Here is a 23,193-nt window from a genome sequence, read left to right as displayed (position 1 = left end):
TTCTAAAGTGATCCTCCATATATTCCTTCATTAAAGTGCTCTTGCCCATAGTAAGCTATTCCTTTTGGTTTCTGTCATGCAGTATTTATATGGATTTTTTTTTTTTTTTTTTTTTTTTTTAACAGAAATTATTGGATTTATTTTTTCTTGCCCCAATGGCAACAGGATTCAGTTTTTGTCTTCAATTATTTTTAACTGCAAAAACAAAAGGGCCAGTTGAAGTGAAGTTCCACGTGTTCTTGCTTTTCCTAAATTAGAAGATGTTTGCATATTAACGCCCCTCCAATGATTATTTCTTCAACATGTTGGTATACTTCATAAATGTTAATCAAAGTAATTCCAAATTATTTTATTTACCTGGAAGGAAGCTTGATATGACAATTTTGTTATGCCACACTATTTTAGGCCGACCCCTAAGCGGAAAAGATATCAAATAATCTATTGCCCCAGGCCTCTCTTGCAGGAGACCCACTGCTCTCAGGTAACTAGCTATGGCCACTGGGCAGGCTCATAAGTCACTCAGGGAAGAAACACAGTGGTGTTGTCCAAGGATTGTTAGTGTGGTACATTGTAAAATGAGGTGTTCTCTGTCTTCTGAGTGGGGGTTACATCTAGGGCAGTTTGATTCTGTGGCCAGGCCTATTCTTTGTTGGTACCTTTTTCATATTGAATGGTGTTCTGAATGCAAGTGTGCTAATGTGATTTTTACTTCTTTTGAGAGGGATTTTCTGAGGGGATGATTTCTGGTTGGTATTGATGGAGTAGGTAATAAGTGCTGTAGTCTGTGTTGGAGAGCTTGTTTAATGACCTTGAGTATGAATATATTTTTGTGTGGATGTATTTTGTGGTGCAGATGGTAGGTTATATATGAGTAGCAAGCTGCTAGGATGTTTTTAGCTAGTCAGCTGGTGGTGTTCATGTGATATGAGGTGGGTGGATGGTGTCTTAAGGTTCCTCCATAGAACTGTATGTGTTACTTTTAAGTCATTCTTTGGGGAAGAGTTTAGTTCCTATGTGCAGGTGTGGTATTGGAGTAGTGTTTATACATCCTATTATTACTCACAGTGCTTTATTTTGTATTGCTCGTAAAGTGTGTTTGTTTTGCTGATTTTTAGGAACCATGGTGTAGAAGCATGGTTAAGGATGGTTCTTTCTGTTGTCTAAAGTCCATGCTTATGATGGAGTTTGGTAGGTATATTTTCTTGTTTATTTTCACCATCAGTATTTGATTGATTGATTGATTTTATTTTATTTATTATTTTTTTCCCCAATGGAAAGGCCTGGCCATTTAGTTTCACTATTTTTTCTTTTCTTTCTTTTTCTTGATCCATGGTCGTCTGCAGTAAATAATGATATTGAAGATTGGGTTGAGGTTTCCATTCTGTTATTTCTGAGCCATTGCTTTAGCTTGTTCAAGTAGGCTGAAAAGATAATATGGCTTAAACTAGAATTAGATATGCCAAGTGTATCACCATGTTGAAGGAATTGCTCACTTTATGAGGGGTTGTGGTTGTCACATGAGCTATATATATGATTTACATTTCAGAACGGGATCCAGTGAGCATTGAACGGAGCAATTTAGTCAACATCAGCAAACTTGTGGTGAAGGAACTAATTGAGTCTTCGCTCAAGTATGGACGTATGTTAGACACTGACTCTGTGCCCCTCCAGCATTTTTTTATCGTACTAGAGCATGTCCTTCGTCATGGCCTCAAACCAAAGAGGGTTAGTACTAATTGCAATTCAGTTCAAGCAAAAGGTCTCTGCTAAATTATTTTATTTTTCATTGTATTCAAGATCCTCCAACAGGATGAAAAATTGATAATAGAAATTATTTGTCAAAGAACATTAGGATAGCACTTTCACTTTTCACTTGAATGACCTGTGCAAATTCCTGGGTTGGACACACAAAATAGTTCTGGGTGTAAGACTTCACATCGAATCACCAGTTAGGCTTGCTTGATACCATGTATGAAACACATATACAAAGATAGTTCAACACTTTCTTATGTGTACATTTTACCCAAACATTAAGATCTTGGGATCAGTGATGTCTACAGTATATGATCAATAGCTGTAAATTGTGGTCCTACAATGTGGATATCAGGGACTAACAGTGAGTATCTAGACTAAGCCTAAAGGCCCATCTACACTATCAGTGGTCACCTATGGTCCTCAGGCACACAACTCACCAGTTTTGAGGGATGTTGGTGAAGCATGGCAGAGATCACTGACCATCAATTTGACCATTCACGCTGTACTGACTCCCCTACATTGTTCCCTATCCAGTGTATCAACCCTGTGGTACATCGTACATAAGTCCCAGGTACATGGCAGGGATTTGGAGACTGTATGCCCCATAACTATCAATATTCTACTAGTTTTTCAATGTAACTCATACACCAGAACATCTGGCAGCATGGAGATTAAATGCCTAGTTCAACCCAGATGTTTATATGCATTTGGTAATGCTGCTTGGTGGTGTCTCATTTGTTCGCATCTACACTATCATTTTCCAGTTACTCACTGTTACCATGTTCCAAAATCACAGGTGCCCACTGATAGTGTAGACAGGAAAATATCTCAGTCAGCTATGACTCTATTTCTTCCATCTGTTCACATAAGGAGAACTAACAACCAGCAACTGTTCCTCTCCCATTATTACAAGTTGATGACATATAAACACTTCCACACTCGTACAACACAAACAGCAGTCCAGTGATTCTTTCTAGAAAGAGATCCAAGATACCCTGAGGACTATAACCAGTCTCAGGTAGGTTGTGAGTTTCTAGTCAATGAAAGTTGAAGCAAAAATCATTATTATTGCTAAAGCGTGTGGATAAACCCAGACAAGTCTTAGCATTTCTGGGTGAAGGCAGGCCATGCCTTAATGGTAGAAGATAACACAGCTTCGGACCAAGGATTTCCCCAAAGGTTCTCCACTGAGATTGGAGCTCTCCACAGGACAGTGTGACAGGCTGAAGCTAACTTGTGTATCATCTGTGTAGCTTCATATTAATTGAACTGAATATTTTAGTTTTCTTTTTCTTGTATCACTCCTATTAATCTATGAGGAAGAAAAAACAGTTTCAAAGTAATGAATTCATCTGCTATGTATACTATTAACAGTCATTTCAGGAATTTCTACTGGAAATTTGGAAAAAATATTGTAGATATGCAGCAATCTAATTTTGCAAAATGTATTCATAAGATTTACTTATTAATATTCCTGTTTTTGTTTGAAGGGCATCCTTGGACCAAAGAAGGAGCTATGGGATTTGTTCCAAATGGTTGAGAAATGGAGTTATGAAGCTCAGGATATTACTGCTAGTGTCAGAGATCTTCCCACAGTCAAGTAAATTCTTAAGTCAACACTGGACCCTCTGTTTAATTTACCTCTGCTCAATAGACAACATTTGGTGATCTAAATGTCTGTCTAGATTTATAGATTTCTGTGTTTAGGAGGCATTGTCCTCTGATTTCAGAGCTGGTGTTTGGCAGCATGGGTAATGCATTGTAGAACTGCCAATTGTGTACACTTGCAGTGAGCTGGTTTTTATTCTTTCACTTATTTTAGAGAATTTAAAAAGTATGGTGAGAGCTATGAAGATGGATAAAGTGAGAAATGTGAAAGTGAGGCAGAGAGCAGTAGTGGAATGCAGGCAGATAGGGTACATTGAGGGGTGCAAGATAGTTTAGGCAAATAGAAAGAATGAGTTAGGAAAGACTAGGCAAAGAGAGTGCGGAGAACAGAAATGGATGGAGTGAATTTGAGGGGGAGACCAAAAATAAGGTGGATGGATGGGGTAAAGGGGGCATTGGGTGCAAGAGGAATGTCTGTTCAGTAAAGATGAGTGAGTGCAAGAGATAGGAATGAATGGAGAATGGTTTTGAATGAATGAGGAAAAGATGTGACTCAAATGGATGCTCTTCTAGTTTTGTAAATTTCTCAAGTGGGTTAGAGGTGGTTGGGGGGGTCACCATATAATGAAGCTGTGGAAGAACACCAACTCTAGCTGTCAGGTCCTGCGGCAGTAGTGCTGTGTCTTACTGCATTTCCTTTGGCTAGAGTAGTGTGGAAGGGGACATAGATGACTCCACAAGGGGCTGAGATAGGAGGGACAACATATAGATTTTGGATGTGGATGGGATGGGTGTAGGTTGGGTGTATGATTTGACTTGCCTCTCCCCCTTATAAGGTGGAAAAGTCCATTTACTCTCTGTATATATGCAAGTACATTGGAAAAATGGCCATGTTACCACTGGTTTTGCTCCTACAGTTACCTGTGTCATTACCCACTACCCACAGTTTTGATGACAGTTCAGATGAGCAGAGCAAAAGTCCACCCCTTTTAGCATGTTAAATGGAGAGTTCAGTGTACTTCATTATTTTCTGTTTTTATCTATAAGAGTGATGATAAGCTAAAAATTTTATGTACTAATAACTTGTTGAATAGAACCTCTATATTTGAACTTTATTGACCTTTATTCAAGTTGTTCAATATTAAAAAAAAATCATAAAAAATTGCTATATTTGAACTTTGTTCCAACAATTTAACCAAATGAGGCCAGCCATAGTATGGGAGCAACAAAAAGTCTTATGACAAGTTTGTTGTCAGCTGATGATCAGTAAATATCCCATGCATAAGTTCCATGGAACTTTATGATTTTTTTTCTGTCTTTGGATATTTTATAGTGAAATTATGAAAATGGAAGAATATTGAAGAACCAGCATTACCCTTCCTGTTTCATCTTTTACAATTTTTAGCGACTCTTGCAGTGTACTTTCAGCAATGGAGCATTTGAGTCCATCTTCCCATGATGTTTTAATTTTATCAGTTTTTGAGTGGCTCTACCTACTCCAGAGTAGGGGCTATAACATTAGACTTTGCTGGGTCCCAGCACGTGGGGATTCCGAGGGCCAATAAGCTAGCTAAAGGGGCAGCAACATGTATTCCACAATATGGATAACAGTTCTTGCCAGTTGGCAGACTGAGTGGGAGGCTTTGGTTGCCATTACCAAGATGAGAGAGATAGCCCCTCTTACTCTCCATCCTTAGACATATAAATATGTGCAAAGACACCACTCAGAGACTGCCTTGACCTGTCTCCAGACTGGCCACACACATCTCACACATGGTTACCTCATGTCCTGAGAAACACAACCATTCTGTGGTGAATGCTTAGTCCCCCTAACAATATAACACTTCCCTAGTTGAGTGTCCCAGCCTGATGGACCTGCGAGAATGATACCTCTTTTGTTGCAATGAGGACAGAGTATTCTGCATCTCACAGATACTAGGAAAGAAGACTCTTTCCCTAAGGCATGAGGAATTCAAATTCATAGAAAACACTGGTCTTTTAGAAAAATTATAGTTCCATTTCTGAACAATTTTAATCTGCTTTTGACTCACCCCATCCCCATCGTAACTTACAGCAAAGGTCGAGGGGATGGCAGTTTGAATCCTGCCACCAGCCAAGTTGAACCAAGGGCATGGGTCATTAAATTCCATGCTACAAAGTCCTCTGTGAGAGGCACCATCCTATCCTTCTGATAGAGGGGATTTTGTGACATTAAACCATATAATTTATTAATCTATTATTTTACCATATCAAATATTTTGTCTAAAATATAAACTTCGGCTTATCATCTTTGTCACTTTTAGAAACTATGTAAGCATTGCCATATGATCTAAATGATGCAGCACCATAAAATGTAAATCAATCACTCAAATCAAGTTGGCAGACTCATTGCTCTCTTTCCTCATATAGTCTATTTCCCAGGATGGGGATCAGTTTAGTTGCTGCCCTTCGTATCCTCTATATGTTGCTTATATCCTTCATTCTGTGTGGGGACCATACCTCTGACAAATATTCCAGTGTTGGATGGATCAGTGTTTCGATGAGAATTTTTTTCATCATCTCTTAATCCATATAGTGAAAAATCACTTTAATCTTCTGCAACAGTCCATTCATCTCTCCCAAAATCCTGCTGATCTGTCTGTCAGGTTACATGTTATCTTTCATGAACATCTGTATCCATGGTTTGGCATTATAAGCACAATTAAGGCACATATTGGCCATAGTGAAATTTAAGTAACATGTCCAAATGATGAACTGAACTTGTCCATGACATTTGCATTATACCAGATTTGGGCATCTCTTTCCCCATTGATTCTTCAAGTTCACCCACCAGTTATCTTCAGCCCATTTATAAGTTGTTGATGATCATGTTTAGTTGAGTTTACACCTATAAAGTATTAGTTCATTCTTAGATGTGCATATGTTGTATAGCCAAGAGCCTACTCATGGTGTTCAATTAATAGCCCAAATATGGATTGTGATTTTACTGCCGAAAGGCCAGCCAAATAATGAAAAACAACATATTAACCTCTGATTTGGGGATTTCCTCCTTGATACAGTCTTTTTCTTTCAGAATGGATTAATACAAATTACATAATTTCTTGTGGGAAAATTTGACCTTATATTCAAATCATCTTGTAAAAGAATGATTTCACAGAATGAATTAAGTTTGAATATAGAGGTTCCACTGTATATAAAGAATTTAATTAACTGAAGGCTTGGGGTACTTTATGATTTAACATTTTGTTTACAAACTTGCCAGAACGCACATGGGCCGAGCTAGAGCTTGGTTAAGGTTGGCTCTCATGCAGAAAAAGCTAGCAGATTATTTTCGTCAACTTATAGAACACCGAGATGATCTTTTGACTGAATTTTATGAGCCAGGGTCACTCATGCTTGCTGATGAAGCCATTGTCATTATGGGTCTTCTTGTCGGTCTCAATGTTATTGACTGCAACCTTTGTGTTAAGGTTAGAGTTGTTTTATATAACTGATTTTTGTCTTGTATGTGCAGCTATGACTCATGTATTCTTTGGCAATCTTATTATCATAAATATGGTGTTATATAATATACATATTTTTTAAAGAAAATTTTCTTCATATTAATTTTTTATTTTTCGAATAGGAAGAAGATTTGGATAGTCAAATGGGGGTAATTGATTTTTCCCTTTATCTACGGAGTACGGGCAGTGGAGCAGAAGTGAGCCCAGAAGAAAGTGGAGAATCAGCAGATATGACAACTGTCCTTGATCAGAAGAACTACATTGAGGAGCTTAATCGTCACCTTAAGTAAGAAATAGTTTTGAAAACTTAAGTTGTCCCTCTGTAAATAAACTTTAAAAGAGAACTTTTTACAGGTCTTGCATGTTTTGGGTATCAATGTTCCTCTGAATATCCTGACCTGTACCTCACAGGGCTTAGAATATATACTCTTGGTGGCTATTTCTTACTCATTTCCTTTGCAATTTGAATGTCGTCTTATTATTATAATTTTTTGTGAGTTTACTTATACATGCAAACATACGTGGAATTTGGAAGAGGCAAAAATAGAGTTTTGGGAAAATATACGATTGGAAACAAAGTAGTCAAAAAAGTAAACTCAGAGAGGGACCTAGAGGTAATCATCTCAAGTGACTTGACACCTGACAAACATGTAAATAAATTATTTGGAGAGACTTACAACTTATTAGGATCAATGAAAGTGGCCTTCAACTACATGGATTAGGAGATGGTAAAGAAAATAATTATTACATTGATAAGACCGAAATTAGAATATGCTATATCAATCTGGGCACCTAGCACAAAGAAAAACACAAGAAAATTTGAAAGAATCCAAAGAGCAGCGACAAAAATGACACCCACACTATCAAATTTGACATATAAACAAAGATTGGAGAAATTACAGTTGTCAATATTGGAGCAGAGAAGGGAAAGAGGCGATTTGTTGACCATTTTCAGAATTATGAAAGGAATGGAAGTTCTCGATAGAGATGACCTATTAAAATGGGACAAGAGAGAAACATGAGGACACAAAAAGAAACTAATGGAAGACAGTTACAGAAGAGACCTGAAAAAGAGTAGTTTTCCACACAGTGATTGATGTCTGGAACAAATTGAACAGTGAAACGGTGAATGCCAGAACTATACACGATTTCAAGAATAAACTGGACATGGAGAGATACGAAAACAGGTCACAACAAGCATAGCTCCCGTCCCAAAAATGCAACCAGGTAAATACAACTAGGTAAATACACACATGGACTTTTGAGCTGTCAACACCTATCAACTAGAGCTTTGAAAGCTGCCAAATAAGATGAAAATTCTCAATAGTGCAAGGAAATTAGAAGGCCTGGTTTGTATTGAATGGGAGGGAGAGCAATTGTGGTTACCCAAAATGATTTCTCTGCAGTATTAAAGTGATTTAATGAGAGAAAATGCAAGAAAAACGATGATTTTGAGCCATCTAGGGGTGTCATGACGAGGTCTAATGTATACAGAGGCTTTGAATCACCAGAAAGATTCTGACTGTATAATGAAGACTCTTTTTCTAGTTTTGGTAAGTATGAAAGAAGAAATTTGAGTCGAATCTGAGATGTGGAAAGGCAGATGAGTAATAATAGAAAATAGTGGGAGAACGAATTCATGGAACTAAGGAAGAAGATTGTAGAATTAGTGGAATGTTTAACCCAAGCTAACAGTGAGATATCTGATCTGAAGAAAAGAAATTCTGAACTAAAAAATGAACTAAAGAGGTTAAAGAATTATCTGATGGAAGTTAAACGTGAAAATGAAAAGATGAAAATTAATGATACTACCAATAGTGAGAATTTAAAAAAAAGAGGTAACAAAATACAGGCAATGTCTGAAAGAATTGAAGAAAACTTAGGTGAGGAAAGCATGCAAAAGATTAAGAAATGGAATGAAAACAGAGAAAATGAAGAAATTGCTTATAAAGAAATAGTACAACAGATGCAGGAAAATGCAAAGGACACAATCATTCAAGCAGTTGAAGAAAAGGCAAATTGGGTTAGAGATACAGTGGATAGAAAAAAATGTATTATGGTAAATGGACTAAAGGAAAAACATGGTTTGGCAAGGTACATGAGAGAAAAAATAGAAAAAGAAACAGCAATATCAATTCTAAAAGAAATACAAGATGGTGACCAGAAAGTAGAGAAAGATATTGAAGTGTATAGAATGGGACAATATTCTAAAGAAAGAATAATGCTTACATTGTGATATCGTTTAGAAGGGTATAACAGCCTCTCTAATTGGAGAAAAAGGTGGAGGAGGAGAAAAATAATTGGTGCAGAAAGGAAAAGTCACGCCCTTAAGGTGTGGCACTTGTTTGAGAAGTAAAAGACTATTGGATGAATGAAAGACTGATGTCAGAACGAAGGTGGCTTTATGTTATGTAGAGTTCCGGGTGGGATTCTCGAGGTGTATTGATTTAGACCAACAAGCATCAGAACGACTACACCTATTTTATTCACCCCTCAAGAACTACTTTAGAACAAAGAGAATAGAAACGCTCTGAGAGGAGACGACGGGGGGGGGGTGACACCCCTAAAGATAAAACTAAGATCGCAAATGGTGGTAGAAGACATATAGAAAAAGCAAGTAAGTTGGTAAAGAGAGAACATTACAGCAAGATATGGATAAAAAGAGAAATGAGTGTTGAGGAATTAGAGAGAAGACACCAAGAGGTGCGGCTAAGGAAAAAAATGCAAAGAGAATGGAGACCGAAAGCAAGGAGTTCTATTGGAGGGTCATAGACATGAGACTGAGAAAATGGTACATCAAAGTAAACAAAACAAAAACAGAAAACAAGATAGAGAACAAAAAGAATTAAAAATGGCCTATACTGACCTTGATGGATTAATCTCAGGATTGAATGAATTAAATGATTACCTGTCAGATAAAAAACCAGACATAATGGGAATTGTGGAGATGAAATTAAGGGGTCCAATACCACCTAATAGTGTTGGACACAGGTTATACAATTACTGGATTAAAAACAGAAAAAATGAGAAATATGGAGGAGGGATCATGAATTTGGCCAAGAAAAATTTAAATGTGACGAAGGTTACTGAGGGTAAAAACTGTGTGGAAGTGATCATGAAAAGTAGAAAGTTTGTGGTGATTTATGTGCCCCCCAAAAACGGGCCCTTGGAAAGAGAGCAAACATTAAAAATTTTTTAGATTCAAGGCATTCATTAAACAAGATACAAAGGACGGAGGTAAACTGGTGCTTATGAGAGATTTTAACCATAAAGAAATCTGTTGGGAGATGACAATGAAGGGCTGAGAGGATATATGGGGAAATGTATTACTGGACATGACCATGGAACATACAGTGAGTCAATGAAAATACCAGATACAGAAGTAATGGAAGAACATCAAGACTGGATTTAATATTTACAACAGAACTGGAAATTGTGGATAAAATTCAATACAAGACACCATTTGGAAAGAGTGACCACATACTAATAGTGGCTGAACTAAAGGAAGAAATATATATAAGGAGAGAAATGAAAAGTACAGAAAAGGAAGATTGATGTACAACAAAACGGACTTTGGAAAACTTAAATTCTTTCAAAATGCAAATTGGGAAAAATTCTACATTGAAGAGACAAAAGTGGAAGAGAAATGGGCAATCTTGATGGAAATGTATAATGGAGTTAATAAATACATACCAAGACAGAAACAAGAGGTGTACATTAAATGTTTGTTCAACAGAAAATGCAGTGAGGCAAAAGATAGAAGAGACAGAGCTCAGAAAAGAGGAAGAAAAGATAATAAACCTGGAAAATGGCAAATATATATAAACTATAGAAATGAATATGTAAAAGTGCACAGAGAGGAAAAAAGAAACTATGAAAAAGACATCATAGAAAAATGTAAAGATCAACCCAAACTATTCTATAGATATGTGAATGGTAAACTTAAAAATAAACAGGAAATGGTGAAACTACACCAAGGAAATACAGAATACACAGAAGATCTAGAAATGGCCAAAGTCATGAACAATCATTTCAAGTCTGTTTTCACAAGAGAGAAAAAAAGCAGTATAAGGATGAAGGAATTGAAGTGCAATCTCTCCCCATAAGGGAAATAATAACACAAAAAGAAATAGTGGATCAATTAACAAACCTTGATGTTAGGAAATCGCACAGCCCGGACGGAATTGTAAAGTGGATACTAAAAGAATGTAAAGAAGAACTAATGGACAAAATATGCAACATAAGTTGTTCACTTAAAGAAGGAAAAATACCAAAGGACTGGAAAAATGCCAACATTGTACCAATATATGAAGGAGGAAACAAGGAAGAACCAACTAATTACAGACCAGTCTCCCTATCAAGCACTATAGCCAAAATTTGTGAGAAAATTATCAAGAATATATGGGTAAAACAACTGGAAGAAAACAATATAATAAACTTGAGACAATTTGAATTCAGACAGGGAAGATCATCCATTACAAATTTAATCTGTTTCTACTCAAGACTAATAGATATAATACAAGAAAAGGATGGATAGGCTAATTGTGCTTTCCTATACTTACAAAAAGCCTTCAACAAAGTACCCCACAAAAAATTATTAAAAGAATTGGAAACCTTAGGAGGGATACAAGGCAATGTACTAAACTGGATGGAGGATTTCTTGCATGGTAGAAAAATGAGAAAAGTGTTCAGATTGGGAGAAGGTGAGTAGTGGAGTTGCACAGGGATCTGTATTGGTTCCAATAATGTTCACTATTTACGTGAATGACATGGATGAAGATGCGGAATGTTGCATGAGCTTCTTTGGAGACAGTGCTAAATTATTGAGGAAAGTGAAAACCGAAATGGACTGTGAATCACTACAGAGAGACATAAACAAGATTTGGAAATGGAGTCAGAAGTGGGAAGTGGACTTTAAATGTTAAGAAATGTAGCATAATGGAGTTTGGAAAAAGTAAAAAAAAAAGAATATCAGAACAATATACAATTGGAACAAAGGAAGTATTGAAAGTGGGATCTGAAAAAGACCTGGGAATAATTATCTCAAACAACTTGTTCCCTGATAAACAAATAAACAAAACTGTTGGAGAATCCCATAACTTGCTAAGATCAATAAAAGTGGCGTTTACCTATTTAGACGAAGAAATTGTTAAGAAAAAATATTAGTCACACTAATAAGGCCTAGACTGGAGTATGCTGTGTCACTATGGTCACCCAATACCAAAAAGAATATAAAGAAAATTGAAAGAATCCAGAGAGCAACCACAAAAATGCCCCCAGCACTTTCAAACTTGTTATATAAAGAGAGACTGGCTAAATTGAAGTTACCGACAACAAAGAAGAGAGGCAACCTACTGACCATCTACAGAATCATGAAAGGCACGGAAGTACTTGATAGAGAGGACTTACTAAATTGGGACAAGAGGATATGGAAAAACCTCAAAAAGGATAGTTATAGAAGAGATCTAAAAAAAAAAAAAAAAAATCACACAGAGTAGTGGACACTTGGAACAAACTGGATGAAGTTAAGAGCAAATTAGACACTGCGAGATACAAAGGCACACCACGAGCGTAGCTCCCCTTCCTGTTAGATACAACTAGGTAAATACATACAAATGAAGATAATGACTGAAAAAATTGGAGAAGGATTAGAGAAAGAAAAAATATTATAACTCAAGAAACAATGGAAAGATCACGAAAAAGATAAGGTATCTTTTAAAGAAATTGTTCAGCAACAAATGCAAGAGAAAACTAAGGAAACAGTCATTCAGGTAATCAAAGAAAAGGAAAATTTGGTGAGAGATACAGTAGACAAAAAGAAGTGTATAGTAGTATTTGGTCTAAAAAAAAAAAGAACCTAGTTAAATATGTGAGAGAAAAAGAAGAGAAAGATCTAGTAATAGATGTTTCGAGAGTAATACAAGATAAAGAGCAAGAATTAGAAAAGGAAATAGAGAAAGTGTATAGAATAAGAAGGTATTTTGAAGGAAATTGACCCCTAGAGATCAAACTAAGGTCACAAAGGGCAGCAGAAGAGATACTAGCAAGAACAAGCTAGCTAATACTGAGCACTATAAAGATGTATGGATAAAAAGATATATGAACCTTGAGGAAAGACAAAGAGAGAAGACATTTAGAAGTGAAGCTAAAGAAAAAAACGAGAAAAGAACAGAACCAGAGGAAAAGAAGTTCTTTTGGAGAGTGTTAGATATGATACTGAGAAAATGGTATCTTCAAAAAAAAAAAAAAATGAAAGGAACAAAGAGATGGAGAGTGCAGAAAATTAAAAGTGGCTTATACTAATATAAATGGTTTAATTTCAGGATTAAATGAGCTTAATGATTACTTGTCAGAAGCAAAACCAGACATAATGGCAATTGTAGAGACAAAATTAAGGGGTCCACTATCACCTAACAGTGTTGGAAATGGATTATATAATCACTGGCTTAGAAATAGAGAGGAAAAACAGGATGAAAGAGTTATGATCTTGGCTAAGAAAAATTTAATAGTGATGAAGGTTACAAATGGAGGGAACAGTGTGGAAATGATCACGATAAGAGTTGAAGATAAAGACATGAAAAAGAGAATGTTTGTGGTGATCTATGTGCCCCCAAAAATGGGTTCTTGGAGAGAGATTACTCTAAAATGTTAGAAGATACAAGGATTTCATTAAATGGGGTGCTGAAAGATGAAGGAAATGTGGTACTTATGGGGGATTTTAACTGCAAAGAAATCTGTTGGGAAGAGATGACAGTGAAAGGTGGAGAGGAATTATGGGGAAATGTATTACTTGATATGACTGTGGGATATACAGTGCCACAATGGGTAAAGGAAAACGTCAGATATAGAAATAATGAAGAACCATCAAGACTGCATTTATTCTTTGTATCAGAACCTGAAATTGTGGATAAAATTGAATACAAGACACCAATTGGGAAGAGTGACCACATATTACTTGAACTGGAACTAAAGGAAATGTATATGGAGAGAAATGAGAAATACAGAAAAGAGAGACTGGTATATAGTAAAACAGACTTTGTGAAACTTAAGAACAATTTTCAAGAAGCGAGTTCGGATAAATTTCACAATGAAAAAACATGAATGGAAGATGAAGGAAATCTACAATGAAGGGTTGGATAAGTATGTACCAAGACAAAAACAGGAAAAGGAATATAATAAGTGCTGGTTTAATAGACAATGCAGCAAGAAGAAAAACAAAAAAAAGAGCTTGGGAAAGATGGAAAAAGTAGGAAAATCCTTGAAAGTGGCAAATGAAAGAAATGAATATATTAAAATATGGAGGAAAAAAAGAAATTATGAAAAAGACATAATAGAAAAATGTAAGGATCAACCAAAACTATTTTATAGATATGTGAATGGTAAATTGAAAAAAAGCATGAAATAGAGAACCTATGCCAGAGGAACATGGAATACACAGAAGATATAGAAATGGCTGAAGTCATGAGTAAACATTTCAAATTGGTTTTCACTAGAGAAAAAGTATGGCACTGGGATGAAGGGTGAGAAGTGAAATCTTTCCCTATGGGGGAAATAATAGCAACACAAGCTGAAATAATGGATCAAGTAACAAGCCTTGATGTCAGGAAATTACACAGCCCAGATGGAACTGCAAACTGGATACTAAAGGAGTGTAAAGAATTGATAGGCAAAATATATAATAAATTGTTCACCTAAGGAAGGAAAAATACCAGTGATAATCAGCTAAGACATGACACTGGATAGACATATAAACAAAATAGTTGGTGAAACCTACAACCTACTAAGGTCAATGAAAGTGGCATTTGAATACTTGGATGAAGAAATGATTAAAACAAATATTAGTCACATTGATTAGACCAAAACTGGAATATGCAGTGACACTATGGACACCCAGTACTAAAAAGAATATAAGGAAACTAGAAAGAATACAGAGAGCAACAACAAAGTTGGTACCAGCTCTTTCCAAATTAACATATGAACAAAGATTATTGAAATTAGAACTACCAACACTAGAGCAAAGAAGAGAAAGAGGTGATCTGCTCACTATATTTAGAATCATGAAAGGAATGGAAATCCTTGACAGAAAAGATTTGCTAAAAAATGTAAATGGAAAAACAAGAGGTCATGAAAAGAAACTCAAAAAGGACAACTACAGAAGAGATAGGAAAAAGAACAGCTTCCCACACAGAGTGCTGGATATATGGAATAACTTAAAGAAACAGTGTGTGCAAATATTATTCAAGATTTTAAGAAAAAACTTGATGCTGAAAGATACAAAGACAGGTCACCATGAGCATAGCTCCCTTCCTGTGTAATACAACTAGGTAAAGATAATGCAAAAATCATGACAAAAGTGAAAAACGAGGAGGATGGTAGACCATTGGAAAAAGAGCTAGACACTATCTTTGCATGGAGCCAAGAATGAGAAATAAAGTTTGATACCAAAAAATATAAAATAATGGAAATGGGGAGTAGTGGCAAAAGACCATACTTTAACTACTCCTCAGGAAGTGAGCCCATCGCAAAATAAAAGAAGAGAAAGATTTAGGAGTGTTGATAAAAAAACAACCTGTCACCAGACAGACATATCAGTAAGATTGTGAGAGAGACATATGGACTATTGCAGAAGAGCAAAGTGGCATTTCACTATATGGATGAAGAGATGATGAAAAAACTCATTGAAACCCCAATTTGCCCAAAACTGGAATATGTATCAGTAGTATGGTTTCCACACAGAGTGAAGGATATAGATAAGATGGAGAGAATACAAAGGGCAGCAACCAAACTGGTCCTGAACCTGGTAGGTAAACTATATAAGGAAGGACTAAAAGTACTGTGTCTGCCAACTTTGAAAAATTGAAGGGAAGGAGGTGATGTGATTACATTGTTCATGTCACTAAAGGGGATAGATTGCATTGACAGAAGGAATCTCCTGATGAAAGATGGGAGGGTTTCAGGAAGTCATGGGAGAAAATTAAGAAATACCACATGTCTAAAGGATGTGAAGAAATACAGTTTTCCATATAGATGCATGAATACCTGGAATAGCGTAGGAAGTGATATAGGGCAAGCTTGAACAATACACAAATTCAAATCCAAGTATGGTAATAAGAAATCAAAGCCATAGATTAAGTTGGAACCATACATGAATTTGAGGTTAGGTAGGATAAATAATTAATTAGAGAATAGGAGATGGGACCAAACATGTATTTCTCCTTTTCCTGTATGCTACACACACACACACACACACACACACACTTCAACGAACGGACGGCTTAGAGAACGTTCTGAAGAAAAGTGAAGTTTCGTGGATCCCAAAGCAAAGGAAGTGCCTATTGTATTTACAGGGTGGGGGGAAATTGCTCGTGGGGTAGTGGGAAAGTAGGGAAAGAAGAGAAGGGGAGGGATTGCTGAGGGAAATGGAAGGAAATGAGGAAGGAGAAGACTTGGCCCAGGCAGACAAACGAAATGTAAACACCAAAAAAACGGCCCCCCGACCAGCTGAGCGACGACGAAATGTCTAATAAAAATGTAAAGATTAGAAGTATAGATAAGAGCAATACAGTAGAAAGTGATGAGAATATTTTCCAGGGATTTAAAGAGGGTGGGGGGGGACACAAACCCCCCCGACTGACAAGACTAGTAGAGAAGTTCGAGAAGATGATCGAGGATTGGGAGCGTAGGTTCGGTCATGTTAACAGCATTGTACAGAGGGTTGAAAAATTGGAAGAACTAGAGAAGGCGAACAAAAACTTAACTAAGGAAATAGAAGACCTAAAAAGACAGTTAAAAGAAGTAAAAAAGGAGAATGAAGAGTTAAAGATGAATAATAAAGAAAACAGAGAGGGATGGAAGACAATTCAAGAAAACAGTAAAGTTGCATTTACTGACATAATTAAACAGCAAATGAGAGAACAAACTGAAGACTCAGTTATTAAAGTGATGAGACAGAAGGAGAATATAGTAAGAGACTTAGCTGATAAAAAGAAATGTATAATTATATTAGGAATGGAAGAGAAACATAACCCAGATAGAACCTCAAGAACCAATGAGGAAAATGAAAAAGTAAGCAGTTTACTAAAATTAGTTCAGGAAGATGAACCAGAAATTATGAAGGAAATTGAGGAAAAATTCAGGCTCGGAAAGTATAGTACAGATAAGACCAGACCAATTAAGATTAAATTCAGGTCACAAACGACGGCAGAGAATATCTTATCCAAAACAGGGAAACTAGCAACAAGTGAACAATATAAAAAGGTATGGATAAAAAGGGAAATGAATAAAGAGGAAAGAGAGCAAGAAAAGCAGAAAAGACTTGAAGCTAAGAAAAAAAAACGAGAGCAGAACGGAGTCAGAAAAAGAGAGATTCTATTGGAGAGTAGTGAATATGAAACTAAGGCGGTTCGACATACAAGAGAAAAACAAAAGGGAAACAGAGAACACAATGGAAGTGACAGAAAACTAAGAGTGTCTTACACAAATATAGATGGATTAATAACAGGATTGAATGAGCTGAATGATTATTTGAAAGAAAAAGAACCGGACATAATGGGAATTGTAGAAACAAAATTAAAAGGCCCACTACCACCCAACAGTGTAGGACATGATGCATATAATTATTGGATTAAAAACAGAGAGAAAAAGCAAGGGGGTGGAGTTATGTTCCTGACTAAGAAGGATATAAACGTGAGGGGTGTCATATATGGAAAGAATACAGTAGAGATGATTATGATAGAAGTGGAAGACAAAGATAAGAAGAGCAGAAAATTTGTGATAAATTATGTGCCTCCGAAAACAGCCTCATGGGAGGAGAGTGAACATAAAAGTATGTTAGAGGACACAAAGATAACATTAAATAAAATAATGGAAGATGGAGGAAGAATAGTTATGATGGGCGACTTTAATTGCAAAGAAATCTGCTGGGAAGAAATGACAGTAAAGGGTGGAGACGGCTCATGGGGAAACGCTCTACTTGAGATGATTACTGACCATACAATGACACAATGGATACAGGAGAACACTAGGTATAGAAATGAAGAAGAACCATCGAGACTAGACTTAATAATTATATTTGAACCTAGAATAGTGGACAAGATTGAATATAAAACACCAATAAGTAAAAGTGACCACATATTGATTGAACTGGAACTTAATGAAGAAAAATATAGGAAAAGAAATGAACAATATAGAAAAGGAAGAATGATGTATGAAAAAACAAACTTTGATAAAATAAGAGAATTCTTTCAACAAGAAAACTGGGAAGAAATATACAAAGAAGAAACAACAGTGGAAGAGAAATGGAATATTTTGACAAAAATCTACAAAGGGGTGGAAAAGTATGTCCCAAGACAAAAACAAGAAAAAGAATATGTAAAATGCTGGTACAACGAAAGTTGTAGGGAGTTAAAAGACAAAAGAGACAAAGCTTGGACCAGATGGAAAAAAGACAGAAGACCTGAAAAAAGGAATATGTACAAAATGAATACGTACAAAAGTGCAGAGAGGTAAAGAGAAAATATGAAAAAGATATCATAGAAAAGTGTAAAGATCAACCAAAACTATTCTACAGATTTGTAAACAATAAACTGAAAAACAAACAAGACTTGGAGAAATTAAGACAAGGGGGAGTTGAATACACTGAGGAAATGGAAATGGCGGAAATTATGAACAAACATTTTAAATCAGTGTTTACAAGGGAGAACATACAACCTGAAGAGATTGAATGGAAAGAGAAAGTCCCCCCTATGGAAGAAATAGAAGTAACAAAGAATGAAATATTGACACACTTGAGTAATCTTGATGTCAGAAAATCGCATGGACCAGATGAAATAGCAAACTGGATTCTGAAAGAATGCAGGAATGAACTGGCAGACAAAATACATAGCATACTAAACAGTTCCTTGAAGGAAAAGTTCCTGAAGATTGGAAAAAAGCAAATATAGTACCTATATATAAAGGAGGCAATAAAGAAGAACCTACAAACTATAGACCAGTCTCTCTAACAAGTACAATAGCAAAAATATGTGAAAGAATGATCAAAAGTAGATGGGTAAAATATTTAGAAAAAAAAACAAACAAAAGTGTTAAATCCAAGGCAATTTGGATTCAGACAAGGACAATCATGCGTCACGAATTTAATATGTTTCTATTCAAGGCTAATAGATATAATACAAGAAAGAGATGAATGGGCGGACTGTGCATTTCTAATAGATATAATACAAGAAAGAGATGGATGGGCGGACTGTGCATTTCTAATAGATATAATACAAGAAAGAGATGGATGGGCGGACTGTGCATTTCTAGACCTAAAGAAAGCTTTTGACAAAGTTCCACATAAGAAGTTGCTTAACCACTTCAGTACGGGACTTAAATCTTGCGGGCAGCAGCCAATGCCAGCCGTATGACGTGTCGTAATAATACTCGCATCATAAAATATAGTCACCGCTTATATCGATCGTTCTCTCATTCACCGCGAATTTTGAGAACCACAGAGAATGAGATTCAGGGCGCATTTGGGAGAATGTAAAAACACAGGGGCGTCGACAATAAATGTAATCAAGACGCCGATATGGCAGCGTCGCGAATCCACTTGCTCCTCATGACGCCTACGTGTGCGGCACCGTATGGAAGGGGTTAAGATATTAGAAACTGAAGGAGGAATACAGGGCAAACTGCTAAATTGGATGGAAGACTTTTTGCAAGAAAGAATAATGAGAGTAGTGATAAGAGACCAACACTCAAAATGGGATAAAGTAATAAGCGGTGTTCCGCAGGGAACAGTACTGGCCCCAATAATGTTTGCTATATATATTAATGATATGGATGAAGGAATTGAAAGCTATATGAGCTTCTTTGCAGATGATGCAAAACTACTAAAAAGAGTAAAAACAGAAGAAGATTGTGAATCACTACAGAGAGATCTATATAAAGTACAGGAATGGAGTAGGAAGTGGGAGATGGAGTTCAATACAAAAAAGTGTAGTATAATGGAATTTGGAAAAAGCAAAAACAGAATAACAGGATCATATAATTTGGGAGAAGAAGGAATAAAAAAAGTAGAAAATGAGAAGGACCTGGGAGTCATTGTTATGAATAATATGTCACCTGAGAAACATATAAATAAGATTTTTGGAGAAACTTATAATTTAATAAGAACAATCAAAGTTGCATTTACATACCTGGATGAAGAAATGGTGAAGAAAATCCTAATCACCCTGATAAGACCAAAATTGGAATATGCAGCAACGATATGGTCACCAAGTACAAAAAAATGTATAAAAAAAACTTGAAAGAATACAAAGAGCAATAACAAAATTGGCACCAACACTCTCAAAACTATCATATGAAGAGAGACTAGCAAAACTTGAACTACAGACACTAGAGCAAAGAAGAGAGAGAGGAGATTTGATAGCTATTTACAGAATCATGAAAGGCATAGAAATTACTGATAGAGAGAATCTGATAAAATGGGATGACAGAAATACAAGAGGACACTGAAAGAAAATAAAAAAAGACAGCTATAGAAGAGATTTGAAAAAGAACAGCTTTCCTCACAGAGTAATAGACAGTTGGAACAAGTTAGATGAGAAAGTGGTGTGTGCAAAAACAATACATGAATTTAAAAATAGTTTAGATAAAACGAGATATGAAGACGGGACCCCACGAGCATAGCTCCCCTTCCCGTAAAATACAACTAGGTAAATACAACTAGGTAAATACACACACACACCTCTCTCTTGCCCTCTCCCTTCCCTCTTAACCCCTTCGATACAATGACACCTACGTAGGCGTCATGAGGAGCAAGTGGGTACGCGAGGATGCCGATGTTGGCGTCTTGATTATATATATTGTAGTTGTACCTGCGTGACCCCCATACTCTGTAAATTGGCTTCATCATATTTTCTATGGTTATCAAAATTCACGGGTGAAAGAGAATGAGCAATACAGCGGTGACTTTATTTTTTATAATGTGAGTATTATGACGCAACATCGCACGTTTGGGAGCTAATGCTCCCCGCAAGATTTTGGCCCGTATTGAAGGGGTTAAACAAACATTCCCCTTGTACCCAAGACCTTCTTCCTGTCCATCCATCCATCCCATTCTTGGTCGTCCCCTAAAGTGTACTCCACTCACCTCTACCTTCTACACATTTTGGTAGTGTGTTTTTGCTCATTTTTTCATATAACCAAACTACCCCAGTATTCTTTGACCAACCCAATCTGCAGTCTCTCATTCCATCCCTGCTCTCCACTTCACTTTGTTTTTCACTCTTACATCCTCATGATACCAGCCATACTTCTTAACCCCTTCACTCCGGGTCAAAATCTCGTGGGTAGCATTAGCTGCCAGATGTGTGATGTTGCATCATAATACTCGCATTATAAAAAATAAAGTCACCGCTGTATTGCTCGTTCTCTCTGTCACCCGTGAATTTTGATAACCATAGAAAATATGATGAAGCCAGTTTACAGAGTATGGGGGTCACACAGGTACAACTACAATAAATATAATCAAGACACCGACATAGGCATCCTCGCATACCCACTTGCTCCTCATGACGCCTACGTAGGCGTCACCGTATGAAAGGGGTTAAACACTTCATTTCAAATACATGTAGGCTTCTCCTATCTGCCTCTTTCAAATTTCAAGTTAAGTTTCAAATTCTGAAGGCCACAGGTCTTCTGCAAGAGAGACCAGGGACAGATTCTTGATTGTTTGAATTCCAAGTCTGCTCCATACAGGGTTATGGACACAATCACCCTTGTATAGTCTTCTTTTTGTTTTCATTCCCAGATACCTATTTCTCATGACACTTTTTATTCCCCAAAGATATTTACTTGTTTCCCATACTTTATGTACATTATTATTCCAAGTATGTAAAAGCCTGCAATCCAAAGTTTATGTCTTGGCTTAGTAAGACCATATTAGTTGAGTAAGGCCAGAACATATGTGTGAAGTACCAAATGTTGATAGTGTGAACAATAGAAAGTGTTAGGTGTACTTATTTCATTATTCTTACTTGCTCTTTCAGTGCCACAGTTACTAACCTGCAAGCTAAGGTGGAAACTTTAACAACAACTAATGCCCTTATGAAGGAGGACTTAGCCATTAGCAAAAACTCCATCATTCAGTTACAAGAAGAAAATGACAAACTACGAAAAGAAAGGGGTCTGCCAACACAACAGCAGCAAGCAGAGCAGGATAAAGAGGTGGGAAGACCACAGAAACTATATTTTATTTGGACTAATGTGATAAAGATTTATCAGTGTTAAGTAACTAGGGCCAAGTCACACCAAGCTTGTGACCTGTTTCCGACCACCAGCAACCAGGTGGTTGTTGGCCAGTTGCAGGTAGTCTTTGGAAGTCACTGGTAGTTGGTAATAAGATAGATCGATAGAGAGATAGATATATTACAACACCCACTGAATAGCTACATAGATTTTCATTTTATCAACCACATTAACTTTTTCCAGTTCAATTCCCTGCATAGGTTTTGTGTTGCTAACCGATCGTTTGATTTTCGGTTGAAGGTGGTTGGAAACAGGTTGTAAGCTTGGTGTGACTAGGGCTTAAATTAGGTGATGGACCATATTCTTAGATTTTTAGTGAAGCAAGCAACTTCTTTTATTATTGTGACATTTCATAATTTTTGTTTCTGGTTCAGTACAAGCAATTCTATTCACTTGTGGGGCAGATTTTGGTCTAAAGGGGTCTTGATAGATGGAGACTGCCTGCAGGCTGGATACTAAGCCTCATCAAATCACTAGTCCAGAACCAGAACAAAATTAACAAAATGTGATGCTGTGTTGAAGAGCTTAATATTAAGAAAAAGGAAAAAATTTACTGCACATTTAAAAAGATATGGAGAATGTAGATCTATTTAGGAATATGGACTCTATATATAAGTTCATGTTCTTCAACTTATTTATCCTACATTGATATGTAGATATATAAACTATTTAGATCTTTATGGTCCAACAGTGGAAATGATGATATTGAAAACTTTGTATGTATCAAAAGTTTTAGTACTGTTTGGTACATTAAGTCACATTATAATTAATTCAAATATACCATATACATATGGGCAATTGGACATGTATTCAAGATTTTGAAGGATAAAGAATGCAGTGAACTGACAAAATAATTAGATTTGTGTTGTGTCATGGTGAATCAAAACAAATGAGTGAGTTTATTTGTTTCACCATAAAAGTTAAGAGGCCAGTAAAGGATATTGGCTAATTGTGTCATGACAAGTTGGATGTTGGAATCATCACCTGACCTCTCATCTTTAAAAGAAATCCATCAACATACACATCTCTTAATAAT

At 36.3% G+C, this 23,193-nt stretch overlaps 1 protein-coding gene across 5 annotated transcripts in view; it reads left to right on the top strand.

Annotated features, from left to right (window-relative positions):
• LOC143032899 (RUN and FYVE domain-containing protein 2-like) overlaps window positions 1-23,193 on the top strand; it is a 199,990-nt gene that overhangs the window by 60,851 nt on the left and 115,946 nt on the right. For all 5 annotated transcript variants that reach the window (XM_076198133.1, XM_076198130.1, XM_076198128.1 and 2 more), the window contains 5 exons: window positions 1,547-1,725; window positions 3,246-3,355; window positions 6,626-6,833; window positions 6,989-7,152; window positions 21,899-22,076. In XM_076198133.1, the coding sequence (XP_076054248.1) occupies window positions 1,547-1,725; window positions 3,246-3,355; window positions 6,626-6,833; window positions 6,989-7,152; window positions 21,899-22,076 (839 nt within the window). The remainder of the gene's footprint in view (window positions 1-1,546; window positions 1,726-3,245; window positions 3,356-6,625; window positions 6,834-6,988; window positions 7,153-21,898; window positions 22,077-23,193) is intronic.

The sequence above is a fragment of the Oratosquilla oratoria genome, chromosome 14 (assembly GCF_046742065.1).
Source record: "Oratosquilla oratoria isolate Oo_2021 chromosome 14, ASM4674206v1, whole genome shotgun sequence".
NCBI classification, from domain to species: Eukaryota; Metazoa; Arthropoda; class Malacostraca; order Stomatopoda; family Squillidae; genus Oratosquilla; species Oratosquilla oratoria.
Note: the sequence above shows the minus strand (reverse complement) of the source record. Positions and strands in the feature narration are given on the sequence as shown.